The 26,456-nt window shown below is 43.9% G+C and overlaps 1 protein-coding gene across 1 annotated transcript in view; it reads left to right on the top strand.

Moving 5' to 3' along the window:
- The window catches only part of LOC119144353 (ATPase family AAA domain-containing protein 3), a 28,660-nt gene extending 4,747 nt beyond the window's left edge, over positions 1-23,913 (top strand). Inside the window, exons 6-16 of the mRNA XM_037379593.1 lie at positions 325-490; positions 1,193-1,262; positions 5,150-5,305; positions 5,531-5,587; positions 6,491-6,616; positions 9,008-9,132; positions 11,398-11,449; positions 12,348-12,418; positions 15,906-16,073; positions 16,667-16,775; positions 23,499-23,913. Coding sequence (XP_037235490.1) covers positions 325-490; positions 1,193-1,262; positions 5,150-5,305; positions 5,531-5,587; positions 6,491-6,616; positions 9,008-9,132; positions 11,398-11,449; positions 12,348-12,418; positions 15,906-16,073; positions 16,667-16,775; positions 23,499-23,678 — 1,280 coding nt within the window. The 3' untranslated portion in view covers positions 23,679-23,913. The remainder of the gene's footprint in view (positions 1-324; positions 491-1,192; positions 1,263-5,149; positions 5,306-5,530; positions 5,588-6,490; positions 6,617-9,007; positions 9,133-11,397; positions 11,450-12,347; positions 12,419-15,905; positions 16,074-16,666; positions 16,776-23,498) is intronic.
- Positions 23,914-26,456: the final 2,543 nt, after the last annotated feature.

The following is a 26,456-nucleotide window of genomic DNA, read 5'->3' as shown; positions in this document are numbered from 1 at the left end:
GTAATGAACTTCCAGAACTGGAATACGATTGTTGTCTTGCAACGTGCCATCTGGAAGAGGCCACCTATTTGGTGTGTGATCCTTTTGAAGCACAGAGAGAAAATTCCTTGTCTGTCTTTTGTAATAATACTGTACTGGTTGGCTGCCTTTTGGGGGAGGGTGGGAAGAATTAAGATCTTGAAGTCTGCTGCCATGGGATCACACACAGCTATTGTGAAGCCAGGATGAAGCAATGCATCTCTTTCACCTGCTTGCTAATTGGGATTAAGCCAGCCCAAAAGATTGTCTTCCTCTGTGGTTTTTTTTTTCTTTTTTTAAAAAAAGCTACTGTAGAGCGAGAGATGGAGCTGCGTCATAAGAATGAAATGCTGCGTGTGGAGGCAGAGGCAAGAGCCCGTGCCAAGGCTGAGCGGGAGAACGCAGACATCATTCGGGAGCAGATTCGCCTAAAAGCTGCTGAACATCGCCAAACAGTGTTGGAGTCCCTCAAGTACGTGCAAGCCAGGAGAAGGGCATGGGTTGTCTTGCTGCTTTTGCAGATTTCTCCTGTCATGTAGGAAACCTTGCTGTGTTTATTCCCCTTAGGCTCTGAGGAATACAAAGAGTTAGTTTGTACACCCTTGTGCTCTGAATGATAGGAATTATGTTAAAGGGAACCCTCTCTTTCACTTATCTTGCTACATGGTCATCTGAATGTGAACTGGAGAGACTGTGGATTTTACGTAATTTTACCAACAGATGACTCCAAGCCTTACTTGCTAAAATTGAGACTCAGTTACTCTGAAAATTTTTTGAGTTCTTTCAGTTTCTGAACATATGCCATAAAGGTATAAAGCAGCCAAAGGGGTGGACATCTAGATTTGTAATTTGTTAATTTTTGAATTAAAAAAGCTTTAGAATTAAATACCTTTTGTTACAGTTCAGCACTAATAATCTTAATCTGTTAAAGAAATTGCTATCATCGGAATGCCAAATGCTTTTCTGGATTTAATCCCAGACCAGGTGTAGACATCAGATGATTATAAATGTATTTGCCATGCTTATTCATTTGTCAGTTCCCAGGTGAGCCCTCTGTTAGCTGTGACTGGTTCTGAAGAAGACCATTGTAAAGTTGTTTTGTAAATTGTTGCAGTTCAGTCTTTTGAAATCCCTTTTTTCTTCTCCTGCTTGTCTTGCTGTTTACTTATTGTAGGACAGCTGGGATGCTTTTTGGGGAAGGATTCCGTGCTTTTGTAACAGACTGGGATAAAGTTACAGCCACGGTAAGATTGTGACGTGTATCGACAACTGCCAGAAAAGTCTGTCTGTAAATGTGTGTTAAACAAACTCCTATCTCTGATATGTTTATAAACTGTAAACTGTGATGGGGATTTGCTGCTCACTTAGTGCTCTCTGCAGTCCTCATTTAAGGAGAGTGCTTCAGATTTTTATTCAGATTAATTCTAGTCTTCCCTGTATGGATAATTTGTTCCTCATCGGTCACAAAAGTTCTGGCTTTGATTGATCAACAGCGTGGAATTCTCTTGCTTTTGGAGACTCTATCACCTTTACAAACATGTTTCTTGAAAGTTTGCCAGCTATTACAAGTAATATGTGCAGGTTCTGTGAAAAAAATAGCCGAGTCTTTTTCACAGATGGCTTTTTTTCCACAGGTTGTTCTGCAGATTGCAGTCTCTTATGTATGTAGGAGAGTAGGGGTTTTATCTAATAGGCAATTAGAGATAACTGCAGATTTTTTTGGAGAACTTGAGTGTCACTTTCATATTTGACTAGGCTCTGAGCTGCTAAGTTTTCATTGAGCTTTTTAATGATTGGTGTTTGTTGTGTTTTCATGCATGAACATCTGTAAATGTTTATAGGTGAACAAAGCATTATGAAATGTTTAACGCTGCTGTTAGACTTCGCCAGTGGTGGGTTTTGGGAACAGGGATCCATTTCTCCTCCACCCCTGATTTCTTTTGTGTGTTTGCAGTTAAACTACAAACTGGAAATGCCTTTTTAGGAATATTAGGGGAAGTATATTGGAGATGTGTAATAGCTGATCTGGTGGGCACAAAAGTTTTTGGTTTTTTTTTTACTCTAAACCAGTGGTCTCAAATTTTTTGTTTACTTATCCTTTACAGTAAAACTCTGAGAACACTCCTCAGCAAATAGTAAGAGATGCATCGTGAAAGTTTGTGTTTTTAAATTAAGGTGCACAATTTTAAGGCCAGAGAGAAATTGTTCGATACTCCCTTTTTGCATGCATTCTGTCTCTTGAGCTGCAATTTCTTCCCACAAGTTAGCTACCAAGAATTTGCTAGTCTCATTCCAGGTGGATAGTGTCAGCTCTCTGAGAGTATGAGGGTCCCGCTTTCATCTATAAAGGAGCACCTTTAGTCTTTGGAACATCAAGATATTGCAAGACATTATCTAAAACTTTTTTGCTGCTTATCTCACAACTTTTTATCTAATTTTGATGTAGCCTAGAGAGCACTTAGGGCTGTTATGTGTGCTAAATAAGTTGATTGAAAGCTGGAAAGAGTACAAAAGAGCATGGCAGTGGCTTCTTACGGACATAAAGTTACTTCTTACTGTACTTTTTACAATAAAACTTTACAGTGAAAATTTATTTTTAGTAGCTTGGCTTGTTAAAGTGGACATTTTCCTTTCAGTTAGCTGCCACCATCTGCTCCACCCTGTGGTTTTATACACACAGGCTGATAAAAAGGCGCTGCCTTAGTGCTCTGGGAAGAATTAAGACATGCTTTTAGTGGATCCTTTTGTAATCTGTAGGCTGTACCTGGAATGCCTGCAGTATTCGGAGCCTTTTGCAGAGTAGTGGTTGGTGTTTCTAGCTGCATATTCTCTTGACCCAGATACCAGTTTCCTGCATTATGGTCATTTTTGCTTCTGACAAGTGCTTGTCTTGTGAATTTGGGACATTTAGGTTTTAAAAAAAAGCGCGCATATTTTTGGAAAGGAGGTAACACAGCTGGAACTCATATTTTGCTGCTTTGAAAAATGACTGTAAGGTAAGATTAGGGTTCCTCTAAATAAGCCCTGTATTTTCAGCTCTTCCTGCCTACTGTAAGGGCTGTTCTTTTCCTAGCTCTTCCCGTACCAGCAGGACCCCAAAGGTTCTGCTCCAAGTTTTTGGGTTTATTGGTTTTTTTTTTTTAGTGGAATTCACTTTGCTTATCAGTCAGAGATTCATTCCTTTCTTAGCTATTTCATGATAAACAGACAGGCACTGTAATCAGACTGATTTGTGAAGTTGGCATAGTAATTGGGTTTCTTTTGTGAATGTGCAAGTCAAGTAATTTTCCTGGTTTGATACAGCTGTAAGACTGAAGCTGTGTATTTCTCTGTGCCTTGTGGTATGAACATCAGTGAAATCCAAAAGTCTGAAATACTTATCTCTGCCTGGGTGGATATCGTGTATCAAGCAACCTGTAACTTTGCTTGGTACTGGATGTTGCTGAAGCCGATGGTGTAAGAGTGCATGAGATCATTTGTCGTGGTACCTTGTTTTTAGAGGGAGGCTGCAAAAAGGTGGAGCCTCTTTTTTTGTGTTCGAAAGTCCCTGTAAACGGAACTGAATTGGATGTGGAGGTTGTCTTACCCTTTGCATCTTGGAACTTGCAGTTCTGAACCGTGCATGTTTCCATGCAAAGCAAAGGTGACGTCACACGTCTAAGCAGAGCGAAAGTGAACAGATGGTGTCTCATGGTTTATTGAACAGTGCCATCCTTGATGCCCTTGAGGCTTTTGACCTTGTTTTGTACTTGTAGTAAAAGGCTGCTTACTTCGAAAGCAATTGCTGCAGCTTGTTCTTCTATCTATCTGGGCTTGCTCTGACATGCATTATTGGCATCTAGCTATAAGCTGAACACAACTGATTATTTGCACGCAGAACCGTGTGGAACAGTTGGCCTCTTCCCAGACACCTCTCAGTTTAAAAGTAATACCCCTTGCTCCCTTGTATTTTCAGGTGAATAGGACTTTTGGTAAATCAACTGACTTGCCTCCATAAGTACAAACAGCCGGAACCTGGAGGCTTATGTTTGTGTACCTTAAGTTTTATAAAAGTGGTCAGTGCTTTCAGTCTCTGAGAATTAAGGAAACAGTCCTATCCATGCTAAAGATTTCTGTAAAGTCTTGCTTTAAACTCCTGTCTTGAAATGTTCTTAGCAACTTCCTGGAGCGTCTTTAGGGTTGTCAGCACAGCTCCATGTCTATTCTGCCAGCTAGCTATGGTGGGAAAAGCTGCCTGCAGGGCTCTTGGTTTAATATGAGCCAACGTAGTGCTGAACCGAGCAGCAGCTATAAACCACAGAGAAGTCTGGAGACTTTCTGCTTCACTGGGAAATTGATGGGGATGACTGATGTTCTGGGGTTTCTGAAAGAACAGTCTGTAATGCAATAGCAATAATTCCGGTGGTGGTTTTGGCTTTGAAGGTCCTCTTTGAGTACCTGTTTTCCTGTTGTGAATAGTCAAGCCAGAACCAAGACCTTTAGCAGGTGTACCCTAGCTGGTCCTTTTTGTTCCCTACTGCGTACTACCTTGGTGGCAGCCACAACAGATGTTTATCTTGGCATCTTTAATTCTGCGTACGGTTTCTTGTAGGGTGAGGAGTAGTGTGGCAGATAGCACCTGCTTGATGTGGGCTTATTCTTCCATGCCTTCACAGAATACCTGGAATAAAACCCCAAAAACTACCACCAAACCACACCACTTCTGTTCACAACACCGGAAGCTAAAGCTTCAGTGTTATGGGAGATCCTAGTTTTTCATAGGATGCTTATACCTCCAGTTTGTAGCAAAGCCTCGTGCCTATTTGTCTTAATACGTACTCTATGGAGTTAGAAGTCTGAAAAGCCACACACGTTTTGGGCAGGGAATACATACTTCGGATGCATGCCTATATGTGTCGCTTCTGCTTCCTCTGTGCATTTCACACTGCAAGATGCAAGAGTGCTAAATGCCTTATGAATAGGGAGTGTAAGACCTTGGCTGTCTGAACAGGGATAAAACATCTTACCAAAAATAACTCCCTGTTGGTCAGCATTTGTCCTGAATCTTAATTCCCCTCCACTGGGCATGCTACATACATTAGCGTTGCCTTGCCAAGTGTGTTTTCCTAATCCTTCCCCCATCTCTTTGCAGGTGGCAGGTCTAACCCTGCTGGCCGTGGGTGTTTACTCTGCCAAGAATGCCACGGCAGTAGCAGGGCGATACATAGAAGCGCGTTTGGGCAAACCTTCCCTGGTGAGAGAAACCTCACGCATTACTGTGCTGGAGGCACTGAAGCATCCTATCAAGGTAAGGTTTAGCTTTGTTTCTGTGTTGCACTCTGCCATGAGGATGCAGAACTCCTTTTGCAGCTCTTTCTGTCAGGCAGAGAGATGGGTCTGTGAATAAACCTACTATTAGAGATAGCATAGGTGGGCTGAGCTCGTTGTCATTTTGTGTGACCTTTTTGTCCAGGTAAGTTGTCAAAACTGTGGTTGATTTCTATGTGTCAGTAATGGAATTTGTCCTCTTTAGGTTGGTAAGCGTCTTACCAGCAAGGCTCAGGATGCCCTTGAAGGAGTTGTGCTCAGTGTGAGTACTCTTATTTTGTGATCTTGGACTGTGAAGGGATGACTTTGGAATCTAAATAATACAGCCGTTTCCTTACGCTGGCTTCAAAAGCTGTAATTCCAGTAATTCTGGAGAGACAGCAGCCTTGGGGCTGTAAATAAGCTCCTGTGTTCAGTGTGACACGCATTAAGCACACTAACCTTTTTTCCCTGTGTGCAAGGCAGTTGGAAGTCTTAGTGCATTCCTTGCCCTGCCGCATTTTTTCTTCAGTCTGCATGTTAATATACAGAGCTCCACTTGTCTCATCTAATCTGTTAAACATTACTGGACCTAGATCTGCTTGTAGGCCAAAAAAAAAAGCAGCAGCGTATGCATCTGCCTGTTTTGTGAATGGTTCTTAACTTGGTAATTAGGGCTGCTACTCTATATTTGCTTCTGAATTTGATTCCTGGATATCAGGCAAACTTAAGTACTGCTTGAAGATGCTGAGAGAAAGTGCTCCTGCAGGAATAGCTTTCTCTCAGGATCCCAACAAATGCAGTAATAAGTAAGAACAGGAACATTTATGACTTATGAAAGAAGTATTGCAAAGAGTTGCTTATTTTTGACATATCCCTCCCAGGGCATCCAATAGGAGGTGAATCTTCAGGTGTTACTGGTTCTTACCATAGTTACTGCACTGCTTCCCGCACTGCTGCTTTTTCTTATAAATGAGTAGCCAAGTGGACAGAACTTCAAATTGAGTAAATCCTGACCTAGAAAGGGAAATGACCCTGGTCTAAAGTAATAACCAGCTGAAGTTAAGGTGTAAAAGCTCGAGACATTAGGAGTGCTGCCTGCTTCTTCCTGGTACTCACCTATGAAGCTGATAGATGCAGGTCGCGTGGTACTTTCTATTCCTTAAGTTTAACCCTTTTGTTGCAGCCACAGTTAGAAGCACGTGTGAGAGACATTGCCATAGCAACAAGAAATACAAAAAAGAATAAAAGCCTATACAGGAATATTCTTATGTACGGTCCCCCTGGCACTGGAAAGACGCTCTTTGCCAAGGTAAAGCCATGCCAAGATTCTGATAACCTGTATGTTGCAGGGTGCTCTGAAAACTTCAGGCTCTAAGCACCCAACCTAATCTGAAATCTGTTGCTGTAGTATTGCATAAACATGGTGTGCTTATGTGTCTGTTGGAAAGGGAGGAAAGGGCATGCAGCCTGCTTCAACTCTAAATTACTACAGTTGCTTGGGTTCTGGTACTAAGTGTAGGCAGAAGAGCCCTTCCATCTGGAAGAGGCACTTGGCAACTGTGAGCTGTGAAATCGCAATGCCGGCCTGCTGTCTCATTTCCACCTCTGTTAGTTTCGTGCACTTTTCTGAATAGGGTCTTCCCGCTCTTGCTTACTAATCCCAGAGCAGAGAAGAGGTAGGTATGGCTTCGCTGGGCATATGCGCTACCAGGATCTGGGTTTTTTTGAGTTGATTTGATTTTTGACTTGCTTTTCAGTGCTTGTCCACTAGATCTGAGGTTTCAAATACTTGTTTAACAGTGGCAGACTTGACGTGCTGATGCAAGTTGAATTCTTGTTTTTTCTCTCTCCATGCATTAAACCCGTGTCCCGGTAGTTTTTTGCTGCCTGCTCTGACGGTATGCCACCTAGTCTGGATTTCTAAAGCCAGTAGAGGGGGACAGGTCGAGGAAATGACGACAACAACAGCATAAGAAGGGAGAAACGTGAGAGCTGAGTGAGGTGATTGGCAATGGATGAAGAAGTTTATTAAACAGTCCAGAAGTTACCTCTTAATGCTTTTCCCCATTAGCATAGAAACTCCAAGGGGATGCTGGTGGTAGCTGTAAAAGATTTGGAGTGGGTCAGAAGGAAGATGGATGTAAGAGAGACACCTTTATGCTCTAGAGAGGAGAGAATATTACGCAGGGAAGCTGGCTTTTGCTGAGAAAAAGCAGGTTTTCTGAGCTGTGACTTCTGCACTTGGGTTAATGGCAGTGACAGTACAGATTGCTGTTACTGCCGTTCCAAAACGGTGGCATGTCAGAGGGAAGACCACCGCACTGACTCCTGCAGGGCAAAGACGTGTAGGCCTGTGATGGTAGTAATGCAGCATGACAGGATTCTTGACAGATGTAAACACATTTGGATGTGACTGTCAAAGCTTCCAGCTTTGTTGGACTGATAAAAAAACCACTAAACGTTAGTAGCAGGAACTGGGTGGTTTTAATGGATGGAGCAAAGCTTTTTTTCCAGCCTCCTGCTGCACAGCAGATAATTGGTTGGATTCAGCTGAGCATGTTTTGCTGGGGCTGTTGCTGATCTGCTTGGGCTGATTTGTTCATTTTAACATTCAGATGACTTTACTTGGCAGAACTGAATAGTCAGGTCTGGGTCAGCTCATGGCACGTTAACACAGCCTGCTGTCTGTCACCACGGCAGGGCTTAATTGGTAGCTGCTTTGTGAACTGCTTTGTGAAACGGAGGCGGGGGAGAGAAAGATCTTCCCTCTTCCTGGCTTCAAATCCTAGCGAAGTCTGTCATTGCAGATCCAGGCATTTGTGGGCTAATTCAGTGCTAAGATGTTGCGGTGAGATGGAGAGCAGGTTTAAGCTGGGAGCTTAATTAAAATGTCTCATAGCTCTTGGTAGGCCTGTTTGGGCTGAAGTAGGGGGAGGCTTTGCCAACGCTGTAATTCTGCCCTGCAGGGACATGCCAGCCTAAGGAAACTGGTCAGTGCAAGCCATAGGCTCTTCTGATGTGCTTGGCTGATGTTGGCTATGTCCTGTCAAACTTGCTTTATGGATAGACTTGCATTTTCTGTCCTAGCGAAAAATCACAGAGGGTTTTGTTTTGCTTTCTGTTAGGTTTTTTTTTACCTGCAGGCTTAAGGGAGGTATTTCCAGCATGCCCTAGGAGCTTTATTAAAACCCTTTGCTTAGTAGCCACCAGACCAATGAGTTGTGGCAGGTGTTAAAACACAAAAGGGGCATATTCTGTTATTTTGTCTGAATACTCATTGGGTTCACTGACCATTTAATTCCAGGCTTTTATCTTTTTGTAAACAAATAAAATTTTGAGTCCTATCAGTTAAGTGTCTAATAGAGAATAGAACCCTGTTAATAAACTAGACCACGAAGGAAACAGTGGAAGAAATAAACAACACACAAGTTAAAGGTGAAGGTCTAAGCACTCTCAGCAGTGCCTTCTAGCATTAAATTTCATGCGTTGCCGCAAGGCTAAACTTCCTTTTTTCCTTCCCATTCCGAGCAATGCTAAAAACTGTCCTGAAGTGCCTAAAGAAGTACTCTCTTCTCGAAGAGCATACTCGCCCTCTGCAAATAAATGTGCTGATAGGACTAAACTACTTGTATTTCCCTTCTCACCTTCCCTGGTATTGCAGTGAAGGAGTGCTTAACTGACTGGTTTGGTTTCCTTCCAGAAATTAGCTGTGCACTCGGGCATGGATTATGCCATCATGACAGGTGGTGATGTTGCCCCTATGGGGCGGGAAGGAGTTACTGCCATGCATAAACTCTTCGACTGGGCAAACACCAGTAGGAGAGGGTAAGTAGAGGTTCCTCTGAATCCTGAATTTTGTTTCTTGCTCAAAGTCGCTGCAACGATGTAGTTCGGACCCCTCATCTCTGGTTGTTATGGAGTGATACTCTCACACTGATGAGGTAGCACTGACCAGGTATAACATCTCCTGAAGTTTTCCTAGAAAGGGTGAATTCTGGCTGCTCGGTAATATTTAAAGGGCTGAAAGCTTTTGCTCCCTCAAACTCTTCTTGTTTACTTCAGATCAGTCATAGCTTGACTCTCCGCAGATCTCACCAGGCAGGTAGAGAGGTACTGTCCACTCGAAGGCTGGGACACGTTTCTTTCAGAGTGATTAGTTTTCTGGCAGTAATTAGAAGACTGAGTATGAATGGAGGTGCAACCAGGTGTTACGCTCTCTGGATATTATGTTCCCTGTTGTGATTGCTCAGATTTTAGACTCTGATAATGTTTTGATTCAGCTTCTTGTTTACTTTTGAGTCTCAAGCAGAAGCAGTGAAGAGTAAGAAATAAAAGAGTAAGGGGAGACAGGTGCTCAAAGCATTGACATTAGATAAGTGTAGAAGTCACAAACTACTGTGCTTTTTCAGCCACCTTTAAAAGCAAACTTTTATCTGCATAAAAGCATTTGTGTTGAGGCTAAACCTTGACTCCCTGATTTGTAAAAGTGTCTAGTTAATTTTTTCGTACTAGTATAAATGGATTTTTGCAGTGCAGAGGTAGCTAAGAAGTTGCTTGTCCAGCCAGGATATTAAAACTCAATACAGAACTAGCAGTGGGTGTCAGTTTGGGTTTTGTGCGGTTTTGATTGCAGGTCTTCCGTAAATGTGGCTAACTAGTGATTTATGTGTTCTTTGATTACTTTAGATAGGACATCGTCTCGCAGTGTCTGTTTTGATCCTTGATGCATTCATCTTCTTAATGTTTCTATTTCCCCTTTAAAAAAACCAACCAAAAATATGCAGAGTCAATGTCCTAAGGATTTGAACGCTTTAAGCTTCTCCTACCCTGAGGCGATAGAGAAGGAAATGTGTAAAAATTTAAGTGAGATTAGAAAAAGTTGGAAGAGAGATGGATGAAGACTGCTGGATGCTTCCACTAAAGGTTTCTCTTCCACAGCGCTGCTTGGGTCTGAATTTATTCTCTGTCCCCAAAAACTTTGGTGCGTTTGAACTTCATACACTTCAGATAGACATCTTACAAAAGTCATGATCAGAAGTTACATGTGTCCATATACATCAATATTTTAACCTCCAGTAACATTGAAGGTTTTATTCTGGATATCCAACAATGTTAGCTGTTGTTGTACTGTGTTGCCTTTATTAGCTGAAAGCCGTTGTGATAGAAGACTCTTCTCTGCAGAAACTGTAGCTGAGAATATTTTCAGAAAAGCTGGAGTTGAGTAAAAGATGTTAATAGGCCCTGAAATCCCTTGAAAGAAAGCTGGTTTTGAAGCTAGGCAAGAAGGTAATAAAAGTTGTGACAGCTTTATGAGCAACTTGGTTCTGTTATTGATAAGCATCTTTATGCACTCTGTCTCTTGGGAAGAGCACTACCCTTGGGTTATAAGTGAATTTATTTTTGTGAATTATTCATTGACTTTATTAATTCACTTCTCCACAGGTAGTAAAACCGTTACATTACTGCTAGTGTGGTTTGGAAAGGAAAAACCCCACAAAATAACAAAGCAAGTTGCAGGGGAGGACTCTGGTTTGAGGTTTCAGAATGGTATAAGGAGAAAAAAAAATGGCAGGAAAATGCCATTGTCACCAAGGTTTCTTGTATGTTTGTGTAGCTGTCTTGTGCCCTTGCACACGTTTCTCGAAGTATAAAGTAAGCACTCTCAGAAACATAGGGAGCAGGTCCAAGTTTCAACTCTACAATCTAAAAGATCTCTTCCAACTTGGCAGCAGCATGCTAACATGGCTAGATACAAGCCCCTTGCCATACCATGCCTGTGAAAACTCCCATCTTTATTTAAAAAAAATCTGAATAGCAGAAAACAAAACTCCAGGGGCGTGGAGTCAGATTTAAGTCATAAGGTGTCTTAAGCTAATAACTAGTTTTAACTGTTGGGGTGGGCCAAGTGTGTGCAACAGAAAAGTTGCTGTGGCTCAGCTGAGAAGCGTTGCCTTGAGAAAGGAATTTGCTTGTGTAATCCTTTGGGTTTACAACTGGTCATAGTTAGGGGTGCCTGGCAGTGGGACAAGAGAATCCTTGAGCCATTTGAGCCTCACTTACCTGTTACTGTATAGTGCTTTCATTTCGCAGGCTCTTGCTATTCGTGGATGAAGCGGATGCATTTTTGCGGAAGAGGGCAACGGTAAGTGCTTCCTCTGTGTCTGTTATCTCTGCATGCTGCAGAGTTAGTCAGCCAACAGCCTTCTTGTTTAACCTGATTAAGTAGCTTCAACCAGCAAAAGATTAAAACTGGCAGGTGCCTTATACTCACCTAATTAAATAAGTGATGCAGAGACAAGAAATTAGCATCTTGCAGCCAAATGGAATGAGCATCTCAAGACTGACTTGAGAATTCCTCCTTGCAAAAGATGGTTGACAATCTTTTTGGAGGTTTTGCAGGTGACTGGGCAGTAGGAAAGAAAGGCATATTTTGAAAACAGGAGAAGATTGTTCACGCTGCAGAGCTGGTATCCTGCTGCAGGGTTTGGTTTTTTGTCCCGACAGATACGTATCTTGGGAGTTTTCATAACAGAACTGCTTTTCACTATATTAACAAAGCTACACTAGCGTCTTCCCCCATACGAATGATTTATGTTTTTGAAGTCACTGTACTGTATTTTGAACCTGGACCTGCTACTTGAATCCCAATGGTCTATTTAAAGAGCTATCCCTAGCAGATTATTTTGAATATGTGAAGTGAAGCCTCTGCTGTGACTTATTTTCCTGTACGTATCTTATTGGACTTCCCAGCTAAAATGGTGTTGAGCAGGGAAAGCCACGTAGGTCAAAGGTTAGAACCTTGGGTTTGAAACCACAAGGATCACTGAATGTCTGCGGGTAAATACTTAATCTCTGCTGGAAGCTTTAATTCTTAACCTTTTTCCTCAGCATATAAATTGATCCTTTTTTTCCAAGGTATTACAGTGCTTTGGATTCTACTATAATGCTTGACAATAACAGAACTGGCTTCATCAATAATGCTGCTTAAAGCTGTGACCTGTCTTAAGCAGCTGATCTTCTTTTGGATTTCATCTTTGCAGGAGAAAATCAGTGAGGATCTCAGAGCAACTCTAAATGCATTTCTGCACAGAACGGGGCAGCACAGCAACAAGTAAGTATTCAGTTTCAGCCTTTACAGCAGTTGGTATTTTGCTGAATTGAGGAAAGTCTGTAAAGAGTCTGTGGTGTGCAAATTGAAGTTGGAAATTGTGCTACTAAGGAGCTGAAAAAATCTGTGTAGAATATCCCCTTTTCAGTTCATATACTGAATGTAGCTTGCTTGTGCTTTATCTTTTCCTGGGAATTAGAACTCAAAAGGGCTGTACACAGGGTAGAGATCAGTGCTGGTAAAAAGGGTGTTCGTTTGGCCCACATTAACAGATGTGCAAAACTGAACTGCCCTTCAGGACTACAATTCCCTTACATATGATACGTGGTGGCGAGCAGTTCCCTTTATATGTCATCCATACGGTGTGAGGCTCCCTTCCAGCACTGTAGGGAGATTGTTTCCTGAAACAGGGATGTACTTGGTAATCTTGATTGTTTTAATGAGTATATTTTCTTTCTTTGTAAGTTACTGTTATTTATACAAGGATAGAATTGGGCCCGTGAAAATCAGGACCGCAAAAGAGAATGCGGGGTTGATATTGGCTTGATGTTTCATGATCTCTTTAAAACTGCTTCAGCTGCTGCTGCTGCTTTGAGCTGCTCTTTCTCTCCAGTGCTTTCGTGGCCTTTCCTGTGTTGTGTGTGTGTGTGTGTGGTGGGGGTGGGTTTGAAACTTCAGGCAAACGAGCATAAATCCCACTCCATTTCTTTGGCATGAGCTGTCTGCTCAATATGGCCGCGTGCAGCATTGTGCGCCAGTGTAGGAATCCCTGAGCTGTTTCCTTCGTGGCTGCTAATAGATTTACTAAGCACAGCTGATGGCAGGGCTGGCTTGACAGATGTGTGCATCTGTGTGAATTTCATGGCCAATCCATCCATGTTTATTTCATCACGCTGATGCGAACTTTCTGCAGAGCACTGCTCAGTTTAACACGAGCCATTTCCTGGCTCTCATAAGAGAGGTGACCTTTCCTTGACTTTTTTCAAATAGTCTTTAATTTGTTTTGTTGGGTTTTTTTGCGTGTGAACTTTACTTAGTTGTTAAAATTCTTTTACAAAGAAATTGAGCCAAGAAAAGCTGTCTCTGTCTGTGGGAAGGTGAGTTTCTCAGTGATGAACTGCTCCCTTAGTAAGGTTGTAATGAAACACCTGTTAGAGTAACCTCATGACATTGAAATAAATATTCTAGAAGGTCATTGTTCACAGGACAACAGCGGGGCATTTTCTGTCCTTGGGGTCTCTCTTGAACTCGTTAAAACCAATGCAGTAACTGTTAGTTGCTTGTATGTACCTTTATTTGTCACGGGGAGGTGCCTTGAAAGGTGTGCCCTTCTGAATTTAATAGCTTGCTGTTGAGCCTGCAAGAACCTTGCAAGATCCTTGGTTTTCTCTTTGGGATCATAGCAAGTGTCTTCTGAAATGGTACATAGAATTGCACTATAAATGCCAAGTTGAGTATTGTTAAACAATGTTGTACTACTGTTTAGGAGAAGAAATATATATTGGCTAAATACATATGTTCTGTGGGACCCAGAGCAAACGGTGCTTAAGATAAAAATAGTTTTCCAAGGTGAAAAATGTAGATATCCTGAGCTCCTAGATGATGTCTAAAAATGTCTGTTGCCCTGTACCTGCAAAGATGCTGAAGATGTTTAGGTGGAACTGTAGAACTTTATTAATAAAGAATAATAGCGTGTATGTTCCAGCTTTAGATGGTTCCCTTTTTTCTGGGAAGTAGTCTTTTTTTCCAGACTTGTAATGTCTTCATCGCCGTGGATGTGGCTAAGTTATGTTTTTGACCGGATTGAAAATTGCACTGCAAGGGAGTGACTGGTGGGGGGTGGTGAGGGGACAGTTCTTCCCCCTGATGTTAAATCGCCTTAGCAGAGCTCTGGGCTTGCTTGGTGGGTGCTGTGCCTCCGCTCAAAACAATCGGGCTGTCGTTTTGTCAGATGTTGAATTCAACCCTAATTTAAGCTGTGAGCCGTGCTAGGAGACTGAACACGTCCTTGTGATTCACACACTGTTTTTTACTTCTGAATAGCTTTATTGCTGCTTGGGGCAATAAGGAGCCCTGTATCCGTGAGCTGGAGTTTACTTGAATGTCTAATAGTGCGTGTAAATGTAGCTGTTTTGGTGAGACCCTGAGGAGTACTGTTACTTTACCAGTGAATTGTTATCAACATAGCCAAGTATTGTGAACTGGTGCCTTAAACTTTCCTCCCAAAGAACTTTCTGAGTCTTCTTGCTGGGTAACTGACTGTGCCTGCATCTCTTGCTCATTTATATCGCTTTCATGGTAGAAAAGGCATGAATATCAAGTTGTGTGTCAGTCCTTTATTCAAGCTGTGTTTCTGCAGGGTTTTGGGGGAAGTCCTTGTTGGTCGAAAAGGAACAGTTTCACGCCTGTGTGGCTCTTGGGTTGGCAAAGTTACTGTCAGATATGACAGCCGAGAACACGGCACCCAGTAGACTAGGATTTAAATAGACTGCAAGAATGTCAATATTCCAATAGCTGTGGTTAAAAGCCCATTTCAAATTATAATGCACTGTTAAGCTAGTATCATCAATTAAACCATTAAAGTAGAACTGGCAAGGGGAGGAAGCACCGTTAAAAAGCAAAAGAAAAGGCTTCTGGCTTCAGAATGCTGCATGAGAGAGCAGGACCTGGAAGCTGGCACATCTGTCCATGGAGCAAAACTTGGTAAAACAAACCAGCTTTGTTTTATGGTACCAATTGTGAATGCATCTCCTTCTGCACACATTTAGTTGGTAGCAGGAATGTGTTGTCAGACCTCCTTGAAGGAAACCAGTCAGCTTTTTCCAGCTGCAGAATGACCGTTGTGTACGCAGACCCTGCAGTGGTACGCTCCCCTTGTTCTCGGGGTAGGATGAGTCCATTCAATGCTCTGCAGCTCATTGAGCAGGCTGAGGCTTCAGTATTGCTGTTGGCTTTCGCTTCGACAGCTACCTTCAGAGCAGGACTAAGACTGCCCCTCATGATTCTAGGGTGCTGGTGCAGTCAGCAGCTTGAAGTCAGTTCCCCAAACTGGGATTTAAACTGGAGATATGTATGTGCCAGAGAACGTCTCTCCATGTTGTCCAGCCTTGTCGTGAGGTTTCAGATTTAGAGGTCTCTGGGAGGTTGTACTCTTGCTAAATGTTTGTGACATTCCTGACTTGAGGGAAATTGTGGATAAAGTGATAAATGAGGCTTCCATTGCAAGGGTAGGCTGGGGAAGGCTGATGTTGGAAGCCGAAGTACTGAGCCAAATGCGTTTCAGTTCACAGTAGCTTAAACTGCACTGCATTTTAGTATGTCGCTGGAAATGCTGTTACAAAGCTGTTTCTAAGGAATCTTTAGACATGGCAGGTGATGAAATGCCTTTGATACTGGCCATGGCAGTTCCCAATGTTCAGACTGGTTCATTGATTTTTAATGTTATTTTTATGGGGTTTTCAGTCTTTCCTCTGTTGTTTCGTACTTCCAGGTTCATGCTTGTTTTAGCAAGCAACCAGCCTGAGCAGTTTGACTGGGCTATCAATGACCGAATAGATGAAATGGTGAACTTTGATCTTCCTCAGCTAGAAGAACGGGAGCGGCTTGTGAGAATGTATTTTGATAGGCACGTCTTGAAGCCAGCCACAGAGGGTAAACAGTGAGTATCCCCGCAGAACTCTCCCACCGTACAGGATTCTCTTTCTTTTATTGTTTTTCCTTCACCTCCTTTTCTGTGTGTTCTGTCACGCCATCTATAAACTCACTTTAAACAAGTAGTACAGATAAGACTTGGAGAGGTGCCTCTTGCTGTCCTGTTACGGGATGAGATGCCATCCTAGAATTTCGTGCCGTGGTTTGTTGTGCCCTTAAAATTTAGGAGACCAGTTACTGCACTGGAGGCAGTAATGCAAGTAGGAACACTGTTGGAACTCCTCATATCCAAGCACTTGTCTTTGCTTGGCTTAACAGAGACAAATCAGACCAAGTGACTTGCTTCCTTGTGAGCTGTGCAGTCTTGCACTTTCTTGGTCTTAATCCAGGTACGTACGTTTTTGTGCCACAAAATCAGGCTTCTGGGCCCAGGAGAACAACTTCTCTATTCAGACTGGATCTTTCTACAGAGATTGATCCAATCTGATCTTTGATTTCATTGTAAGTGTTGCTCTTTACAAAGCCCGTCTCTGACTCCCTCACCCTTCTGCCCTGTCATGTGGCTACCTGTAAACTAATCCTTGTTCTTCTGCTTTTTAGACGTTTGAAGCTGGCCCAGTTTGACTATGGGAAAAAATGCTCAGAGATTGCGAGGTTGACAGAGGGTATGTCTGGCCGAGAGATCTCTCAGCTTGCTGTGGCATGGCAGGTAATTAAGGCTTTGATCACTGGGCTTCTTGGTTCATTTTCCCTTTCTGGAAGGTTTTTGTCTTTGGTCTTGGAGTCTCAGATCTTAGTCTCACTGTAGAAGTTTCATTATGTCCATATGGTGGTACTAAGAATGCTGCTAGCTCTGGGGCAGGTGTCAATATCTGTGTAATTCCTTGTCTTGTAAGTAGGAACAGTTTTTTATAATCGCTAATGGGAAAGGCCTTACTGAATTTAAGTACAGCAGGTGAATTAGGAATGGGTTTAGGTAAATTATGCTGGCCATTGCTCACGTTCCAGCTCAAGAAGCTCAACAGAAGAGGTGCCTGACGTTGTTGGCCATAGGTATGACAGCTTTAGGACACTAAAACATCCTTCTGACCTGCTTTGTTCTAAACACTTTTTTAACACAACTTAAGTAATGGAAGGAACTAAACTAACTGGAAAATGGAGCTGAAAAGCCTAGGTACTTCTATGTGCATGGCACCTATATAGAAGTAAGAAATGCAGTCACTTTGAGTACAGTTGTTCACATGCTCAGCAACCTTAAGCACTTTTTTTAATCAGGTTTCACCTTGTTTTGTCACAGCTGCTGGTTTTCTACTAGATTGTGTATATATAAACTAACCTAGTAATATCAGTTTAAGGAATGTGCTCCAAATTGTATGTCGTGTAACTTACTAATGTCAGCTTTCTTTCAGGTATTGTAAAACCAAAGTTGTTTGTTGCTTGGGTTTTGTAATTTAGTTTAGCCGTTCACAAACATTTTATAAAGTTTGGGCATTTCATTTCTCCTCCAATTTTTTTGCCTTTTTAAGGTAGAGGAGGTATTTATCCTTTCTAACCTATTGAACTGCAGGATTCATGAATTGAGGTCCAGAGCAGCCGTTTGAGTGCTGTTAGTCCTTATTTTATTCTTTGTATGTTAGCACACAGCTGGTTAATTTTAGTATGTGAATTTTGTGTTCTCAAAAGATATTTCAAAACATGTGCTGTCATCCGAAGATGTATATAAAGCTTTATTTTTAACTTGCTTCTGTTCTCTAACTGCCTGAAAACATACCGGATTAGTACTGTTACCAGTTCAGTCAAGAAGCTTAGCAAGATGCTTGACAAGTATTTGAGACTGCGAGATGTGGCCCGTGTTGATGGGTGTTAGGTGGCCTGCCAGGGTGACCGGTTAGCACGTGGTCAGACACCATGCTGGAGAGCTGACAGGTTGAAGGAAGGACCAGAATCTGGGCCATTCTGCCTTTCACAGAGCCAGCAGATCATGGCTTCATGTCTTCCAATACTTTTTGTGGGCTTCTGATTCTGAAACCCAGGATAAAGACCTAAACTCAGTGATGGTGACGTGGGAGAGAAAGCAGACCACTAACTGTCATCTAACTTCTTTGTTTCTCTTTGTTTAGAAGAGAACCTCGCTACCCATGTATGTGGAAGGCTTTGCTGCCAGGCATTTCCTGTAACAAAAAAAAAAAAAAAAAAAAAAAAAAAAAATAAAAATGACCCTTTGCTTTTTATCAGCTTTGCTTTTTATCACCCTTTATCTCCTAGCTTGTCATTACTCCCTGGGAATGACCTCGGTTTTTATCATTTATCCTTTAAGTGATCTTGAAGGAAGGGAAAGGTGGGGGTGACTAATTCCTTAGTGTTGTTGCTCTGATTGCTTATTTTAAAATGTACCTTATAGCACCAGAACTATTAACAAGGTTCTACGTAAAATTGCAGCAGGAGGTTATGTTCCTTTCTGCTGTCATAAAACAGTCAAAGGGCTTTAAAAAAAAAAAAAATGCAGGAGAGGATGGGCAAAACGCTATGAATTGCTTGAAGCTGCAAGAAGCTTCATCTGTGTCAAAATCAAAGTTGTTGGTGTTCTGGAACAGGGGACTTCATATTTTACCCTTTTTGATCAGGAAAGGAAGCGTGATGTGTCATGGTCAGTGTTAAAATAGCACAGGCTTTTTGCAGCTAGTGGCCAGGCACAGGGACTTCTTTCCTTGGGAGATGGCTGGGTGGATACAGTTCACTAGCAGGTTTGTGAGGGCGTCCGAACAGGGGTAAGATTTCTGTATGGGACACTGCCCTGGGAGCTGCCTGCCAGAGCTGCTGATCCGAAGTGCTGCTGCAGGATCCTTTTTCAGTCCTTGGGTCACGGAGGTTGGAGCTGTAACTGGCTGGCGCTTGGCTAGAGTTTTACAGAAGGCTGCATGTCTGCTGGGTTTGGCTCGCTGACTTTTGTCTGTGGCAAGATGTATTAACACCTGCCTTTTGTTTTTTCCTAGCGCTTCAGTAGCTGTGGTTAAAAGCTTTTCTGCCAGCAGATGTTTTAAGGCCTCTTAACCCAAGTTGATCTTGAATGGTATTGGTGTTTTGGGGCCTGGGTCGGCTCTAACTGCTCGTTATAGGTAGCTCTGTAGCTGATACAATGCGCTCTCCTATCAGGCATTTCCACTGTGCTGGTACACCTCTGTGTATGGCTGTACTACGAACTGGGTCAGGGAGCTGATCAGAATTAAAAATAGCTTGGCAAGACAAGTTAACTGCATAGCTGCGCTGGTGTCTGGGCAATCTGGGGTGTGTCAGGGCTATGCAAACCCACGTAACTGGCTCAAGAAAATGCTTGTCACGCTTTCCTCAGCTGGATGCAACAGCTGTAAGGTGGTTGTATACTACGGACAGGACTGTTAACTCTTGATCTGGTCATCTTTTAAACTCCTGTATGACTGAACTTCTGCTTCAGGGTGCTGCTTGCCAAAGATGGCTGATCTGGGAAGTGACCTGATGTGAGCAGCACCTTTGTGAACACCCACCTGAATTTTAATCAGTTTGCAAGGTACAATTTTGTCTCCCTTGGATGTGCGGAGCTATAAGGAAGCTATAAAAGGACTTAACCTGAGGGTTTAGGGAGCCTCTTGTGACACTAGTTAAGGTGAACATCTGGATTTCCTACTCAGTTTTCTACTTGCAGTTGGTTTTCCCCCCCCCCCCCCTCCACACAAAGCATTATGTCAGGTTAACAACATAGGCAGGAAGAGTTTGAGATGATGTACAAGTTGAGAAGATGAAGGGCAGGAAGAGCTGAGAAAAGGGAAAACCAAGGTGTCTCCCTTGCCAGTTCTGCCAATATTGCTTTTAACAAAAACATCTCTGTTAAGCCTGAGCGATAGCTGCAGCTTTCATAGAATTAATTCCCCTATAAAGCTGGTCTTGAAATTGCTTGGCTGTCATCTACATGGAGTTCTAGTTCACTGTTGTTCCAGTCTGGCTGAGTTTGTCCTGAATTTACCAAACAGCAAAAATAAGGTGCAGGAAAGCAGAGGGTGTAACCTCTAGCACTGGGAAAAATTGTGCTGTCTGGCACAGCTAATAGTCTGCATGCTAGAAATGCACTCTAATCTGTTCTGCAGAAGGCTGAGCATTCGTTTTTGTCCTTGTGCTTTTCCATTCCTCATATCTAATCCTTCATGAGTACAGCATGGATTAGATGCATTTATACACTTCAAAATTCCCTTCAGATCTGTTTATAGTAACATGCAGACTTTCTAGTTCTGCATGCTGTACTTAAACCTATTGATATGCTTTGAATAAAATGTCAAAAAAGCAACCTTTCGCTATTCCAAGCTGTAGTCTCTAGAAAATGGTTCTGGCAACACTTCAAGAGAATTCCCAGGAGTTTTATGTCCCAGTGTTAATGACAGAGGTGAGCTTCCTATCATTTCTTTGCCTTTTGTGCCACTGACATAAATACCTTTTTGCTCCCTGAACCCTTTTTATATTTTAAAAGTATCATCTGCCTGACCAGGTTATGGGAAGAATTTAACATTTCTGTAGTGGTTGTGCTGAAGGACATTATAAGTAAGTGGGGGGTGGGGGGTGCTTGTGTTTTGGGGGTTTGAGCAGGCTGTTTTCATTGTAAATGTGATTCAAAAGATACAGATTAGTTTGGCCAAGTTAAAATAAACCATGGTTCTTGGCTGAAATGAAATATTAGGTCATCTGGGCTGGACTGGTCATCTGTGCTCCATTCCTCTACTTGTCCCCTGAATATTTTGTGTTCAGATTATTTCATAATTGGATTTGAGTTGTAAAACAGGAATAGTTGCGCTGGAAAAAATGGGTTAAAATTTGACCATGCAGAAGGAAGGCAGAGGTATGCATATAAATGAAGCTCAGTACCACTTTTGTGTGTGTGCAAGCTACTCCCAGAAGGGACAGCTGCTTCTCCCATTTGCTTTCTTGACAGCTAGGGCCTGAGGCTTTCTATAAATAGAAAGTCATTGAGAAAATCAACAGAGCGTGAACTGCACAGCTTTGCAGGAGTTTCCACAGTTGAATTTATGGTCTATGCAGTAGCAGGGAGGAAGGGAAAACATCCTCTCTATTCTGTGGAGGCACATAACGCACATCCCAGGAAAGCACTTACTCCATTTTAAACCACGAAATCCTCCTGGCTGGAGGGCTGCATTGACAAAAGGATGCTGGCTTGTTTGAGCTTTGAGTCCCCAATCATATCCTGCAAAAAAAATATTTTAAAAAATGAAAAAAAAATAAAAAGAGGGGGGAATGGGTGGGTTATGGGAGTGAGAGATATCTACAGAGAGGAGACTTCAACTGAACAGAACCTTTCCACTCTGCCTGTCTTAGAGCAGTGAGAGAAGACGGGTCATGTCGTGATACATGTTGTATGAATAGTTGTGGCAGCAGGCAGCTTATGGGTGCAGGGCTCTGCTGGTGGTTGTGGGCAGTAGCTGCCTCGCTGTGTTCAGGGTGCCTCCTGCTCAGGTGTCGACTACAGAGCACGGGTGCCTTTATGCAAAGTGAATTCTCTATTTGCAGACCATCTATCCCTCTGCAGTCCTTGCCTGCAACCAGTGTTTACTCCTAACTTGAAGTATGAGCATTAGCCTCACTTGTCACTCCTGCCTTAAGGTAGGATTACAAAGGCTTTGCGCAGGGAAGGATTTGTGTTGGCGCTTCTTGCAGCAAAAATCAGCGCCTGCCAGCTCTGTGGTTACATGTGGTTTGTGCAGCGAGACCTCTTGTGATCTGACAGGTTCTCCAAAAAGGGCTACCAAGTAAGGGCTGGAAAGCAGGCTAGATGAGGCTGGACACCAACTTGGGTAACCTATTGCTCATTTCTTGAAATAATTATCCTTCCTGCAGTGAGGTAGCACCAATCTCATAGGCAGGTATGATCTACTGTAGTGGGCTAGTCAGCGCTGTGATGATACTGCGCGGTGCAGCAGCTTACTTGGTGGGACAGAAGACAAACCCCAGGCATCGTTGGACAGTGGGTGCAGAAACTGATCGCACCATAACTTCTTTCTGTGGCGCTTTTGCAGTAAACCTTGTTGCACATGGTATAACTGATGTTTTGCACCGCTGATGATTTATGGAGCCTGTATGTAATACCTTAGAAGCACACTTCAGCCTGTCATGAAAGCCAGCATTTGTATTCCAAACTGGGACCTTGGGGAACACCCTGCAGACAGAAGGGCTGGCATGTGACAATCCATGATGTGATGGCTCAGTGGAAGGAGAGCACTGTGTGAGCTAAAGTTTGGGACTCTTTGGGGCAGGTGACATGGGTGTGAGAAGCTGGAGGGCATCCCACCCCGATCAGTGTCAAGCTCCCTCGCTCGCGTAGCTGTACAGGGAGCCACGGTGCTGAGCCGCATGCAGGAGCGCTTGCATAGGGAGTAACCAGATTTAGAAATCTGTAGCTTAGAGTTGGTTTGTTACCTTGGAGATGGGTACAGCTAACAGTGTAAGCATCCTTCCCTTCCTTGGAGGGTACGGCTGCTCGTGTTGTCATCTGCAAAATGTCCAGCAGTGGAGTCCTAGCTGTCCTAGGACAAAAGTAACAATCCTTTCGCTGCAGCTGAAGAGACATGGCACCCAGTCTAAGGGTGGTCCTAAGCTGCCACCAGAAATATTGTGGGATGTTTGGTAAGGATGTCAGTAGTTTCCAGCCCTTTCTGCAAGGAACTGTAATCAAATTTGTAACCGCCTATCCAAGTAGCCGCAGGACCAAGTGTTAGTTTACCAAGCAGAGGTGAAGAGTCAGGAGTTGGGGTATGAATGGAGGAGGGAGAAAAGGGAATGTCCCACGGGAAGATGGGTATGGGGTAGGAGCTGAGCTGGCACAGAAGTGACGCAGGGGAGATTCCTAGCAGAACACAGAAGAGCAAGGTTAGTACGCATTGGACATCACTGTAGAGATGCCACATTGCCCATATTCACTCTAGCACTGATGTCAGTTCTCCTGTGTAAGTGTTGAAAACATTTTCTGTTGTCTTGGATGGAGTCATTCAATCACCGTATACACCTATTACTCTTTACCTTATTGCCTTCATACGTGCAGCACTTTTAAAGCAGGAGAGGAAATTTAAACAAGCGAAGTGTGACTTCAGCCTAACCATACCGGCAGTGTTCAGCATTAGGAACCTGTGGCCCTGTCTCTTCCAAACGCAAAGATTCTCCTCCCGGGAAGTCAGAGGCAGGTAGGCGAAGGTGCTTGTTACTAGCTCAGAGACAAAGGCTTTAGCGTAGCTGTGAACGCTTCTCTGTGCTTGGGCAGTTGGTGTGTTTCAGTCCCTGGTACAACTGCATCAAGGAAAACCTTTCTGATGGCGATAGGCCAGATTGCTCTGGGTACCACTTCGCTGGTCCTAGGAGTTGCCATCACTAACTTATGTCGCTTCTGCCTTTGCCTCTCCAGGCTGCAGCGTATGCATCGGAGGACGGTGTTCTTACAGAGGCCATGATCGATGCCCGGGTAGCTGATGCTGTGCAGCAACACAAACAGAAGATGGAGTGGCTGAAAACAGAGGATGTTGAAGCAAGCAAAGGGACTGACAGAAACCCACTCTTGCCTTTCCCCAAAGGAAGCCCGGTGTGAGAAGCCTGCAGGCTTCGGACCAGCATGTGTGGGGAGGCAGGCCTGGGAGAAAGCTGGGAGAGTCTTTTGGGCAGATGTTTGGTGGAATTGTGTTGAGAGAAATATGTCCATTGGTGCAAGGGAGGGGGTACTGCCTCAGTCCACCTTTGATTTCGTGTTTTTAAAGTGCACCAAAAACCAAAATGGTTTAAATAAGGCAGAAGCAACTGCATTAAAGGACCCCCTTGCTGAAATACCCTCGACTGTGTTGGTCTGTATGGCCTGTCTTGCTGGAGGCTGCAACTCCAAATCCTTTTCAGCCACTTGACACTGTTCTGGAGTGCCTCAGTGACGTGGGCTGACCTGTCTGAGCCTACTACTCCTTTGTCCTACTACCTAACTTTGTAGGGTTTATGTTCCAGCAGAGATATTTGTCACCTTATTTTCCACAGATCCTGCCTGTGACGTACCTCCTTGGTCACATCTCTGTGGCATCACTCCTTGTTCCCTTGTTGTTTCCTTTTCACAGCCTTAGGGTGGGATTTGTGTTACAGAGGTGTATTTGGTGTGGTTCGCAGCTGCACCTAGTTAGCTTGCAGTCAACACTTAGGTGAAGCAACAGCTGTGCAATGGGTTGCCTGGTAAGTGTTGGGACTTTCCTCGGGATGTGGCTACACCTGCTGGTATCTGGCTGCTGCCTTTTATCTTCCCTGTGCTTGAGTCTCGTTGGAAGATGGCTGGGGAGCCAGCTTGCACTGGTACCCTGGAAGGGACTGAAAGCTCTGGAGCACGACTCCTAATTGTTCCAAGCTTGGGAGCTCTTATGCCCCTGCAGTGCAGCGTTGTAGAGTAACTGCACACACGCCCTGGATCACAGCAGGTTATCGGAACAGTGGAGCAACTGGCGTTGCCTATAGCACAGCCTTGAAAGCCCCGCTCAGGATGCTGGGCAGACCTTCAGACACTGCTCAACTGCAGCAGGAACCGCTGCTTCCCAGGTTCCAGCGTGTCTCTTCTGACTGTACAGCCCATAATGCCTCGTTTGTGTTCCTCGGGCAGGTGCTCAGTGCTGCTGCTAGTCTTGGAGCAGCCCTAGGTATTTTTTCCCCAGGTAAATCCTCCCTCCCTTTAAGGAGGCGAGTAGGCAAGGCTCAGTCTCTGGCATACGGGTGGCAGCACGGTCTGAGAAGAGAGAGGGAGGGATGAGGCGGGCATGTTTACTGCTGCCGTCGAGCCCCTCTTGTTACCTGGGTCTTCTGCTGCATTTCTGGAACGGCTGAGACGTGTGCCATTGCTAAGTGCTGAACACAAGCCTGTGTCTTCATCAGGTGACATTTATTCTGACTGTGTGCCTGTAAGAGGTCAGAAAGTCTTGATTTTTTTTTTATTATTTTTTTCTGAGTTTGAACTGGATTTGAACTCTGCGCTGTGCTCCAAGTCGCCTTCTGTAACTACACTGAGCAAACACATTTGCCTGACCTAGATCTGTGCCCTTGAGTACCTTGCTGAGATACTCTTCTCCAACAGGAACTGACAGGACTCTCTGCTTTGTCCGTTTCACTGGTGGTTGTTACTGGGCTTTGAGAGATGCACCCTGACAAGAGCTGGTGGGCATGGGAGCGGAACAGGGCTGGTCCCCAGGGTCCCCAGAACGGGCAGCCTGGCGGGACACCAGGAAAGAAAGAATTCTTGAGGCTGCAAACCTTTGCTGGCTTGGGCTGCTGCCTTCTCTCAAAAGAGTTCTCTGAACCGTTCCCCTGGATGCCGAGGGAGAATTCAAAGATGCATTTTAGAAGCTGCTCCTTTGGTCAGGACAGTGGTCCGCAGCAGTAACGTGTGCCCAGCCCCATGTACCCCGCTAACACTGGTTGCAAGGTATGTCACTGTGGGAATCATCCTGCGCAGGAAAGGGAGGAATCGCTGCACAAACTGCAACTGCATGCTTTATGTTCTGAACGACTGAAACTTGAATACCTTTTTTTTTTTTTTTTTTACATACACCCCTTCAGCCTAGGTGTAGTTGTCCTTTAGTCCGCTGATTAATTTACTGGAGGATTAGCTGTTCTAGGCTTTCCCCTTCCTGTTTTGATTTTACTAGATTTATATTTCTGTTAAGCCCCGAGAGATGGCAGGGAGCTAAGCAGAGCTGTTCTCTGCTAAAAAAAAAACTTGCTAATGAATTACATGAGAGAGCAGTCTGATCCTGTGCGATTCAAAGCTGTAATTGTGACATAGACCTTCAGTACTTCGATAATCATCTCCATGAAGCCCAAAAGGAGCTAGGGGGAGGGGAAAGGTGCTTCGTGTTGTCCTTCTGCTGTCTGATGGCGCTTTTGCCGATAGCTGGGAAGAGAACCTCCTGTAAAGCTGGGGGAAAGACAGCAGTTGGTGGCTCGGCTGTTTCATGTGATTCCTCCTTCAGATTGCGTCGGTCCCTGCGTGGAAGCAGAAGGGAGCGCAGCTCCAGTAACGTGGCAATGATCCACGCATCTGTGCTGTGCCACAGCGATGAGCTGCAGGTGTGGGACACCAGAGGTGGCCCTGGTGGTGTGGGACACTAGAGGTGGCCCTGGGCTGTGGCAGAGAAGACTGTAAGAAGCCAGGCTGACCGCAGGGTTCTCAGGTTTGCCTGAGAACAGTACTTCTCAGGGAGGTTTTTAAGGGCTTTTAATGACCACTCTTAATGATGGATGCCACTAACCCTCTCCTGAGCTCTGCTGCAGGGGCTTCATTTGGATGGAAGGGACTGTCTTGAAGACAGACTTGTGGGTGTGTTTGAGAACACGTGGATGCCGTAGC

This window comes from Falco rusticolus, chromosome 3 (genome assembly GCF_015220075.1).
Source record: "Falco rusticolus isolate bFalRus1 chromosome 3, bFalRus1.pri, whole genome shotgun sequence".
Taxonomy (NCBI): domain Eukaryota; kingdom Metazoa; phylum Chordata; class Aves; order Falconiformes; family Falconidae; genus Falco; species Falco rusticolus.
Note: the sequence above shows the minus strand (reverse complement) of the source record. Positions and strands in the feature narration are given on the sequence as shown.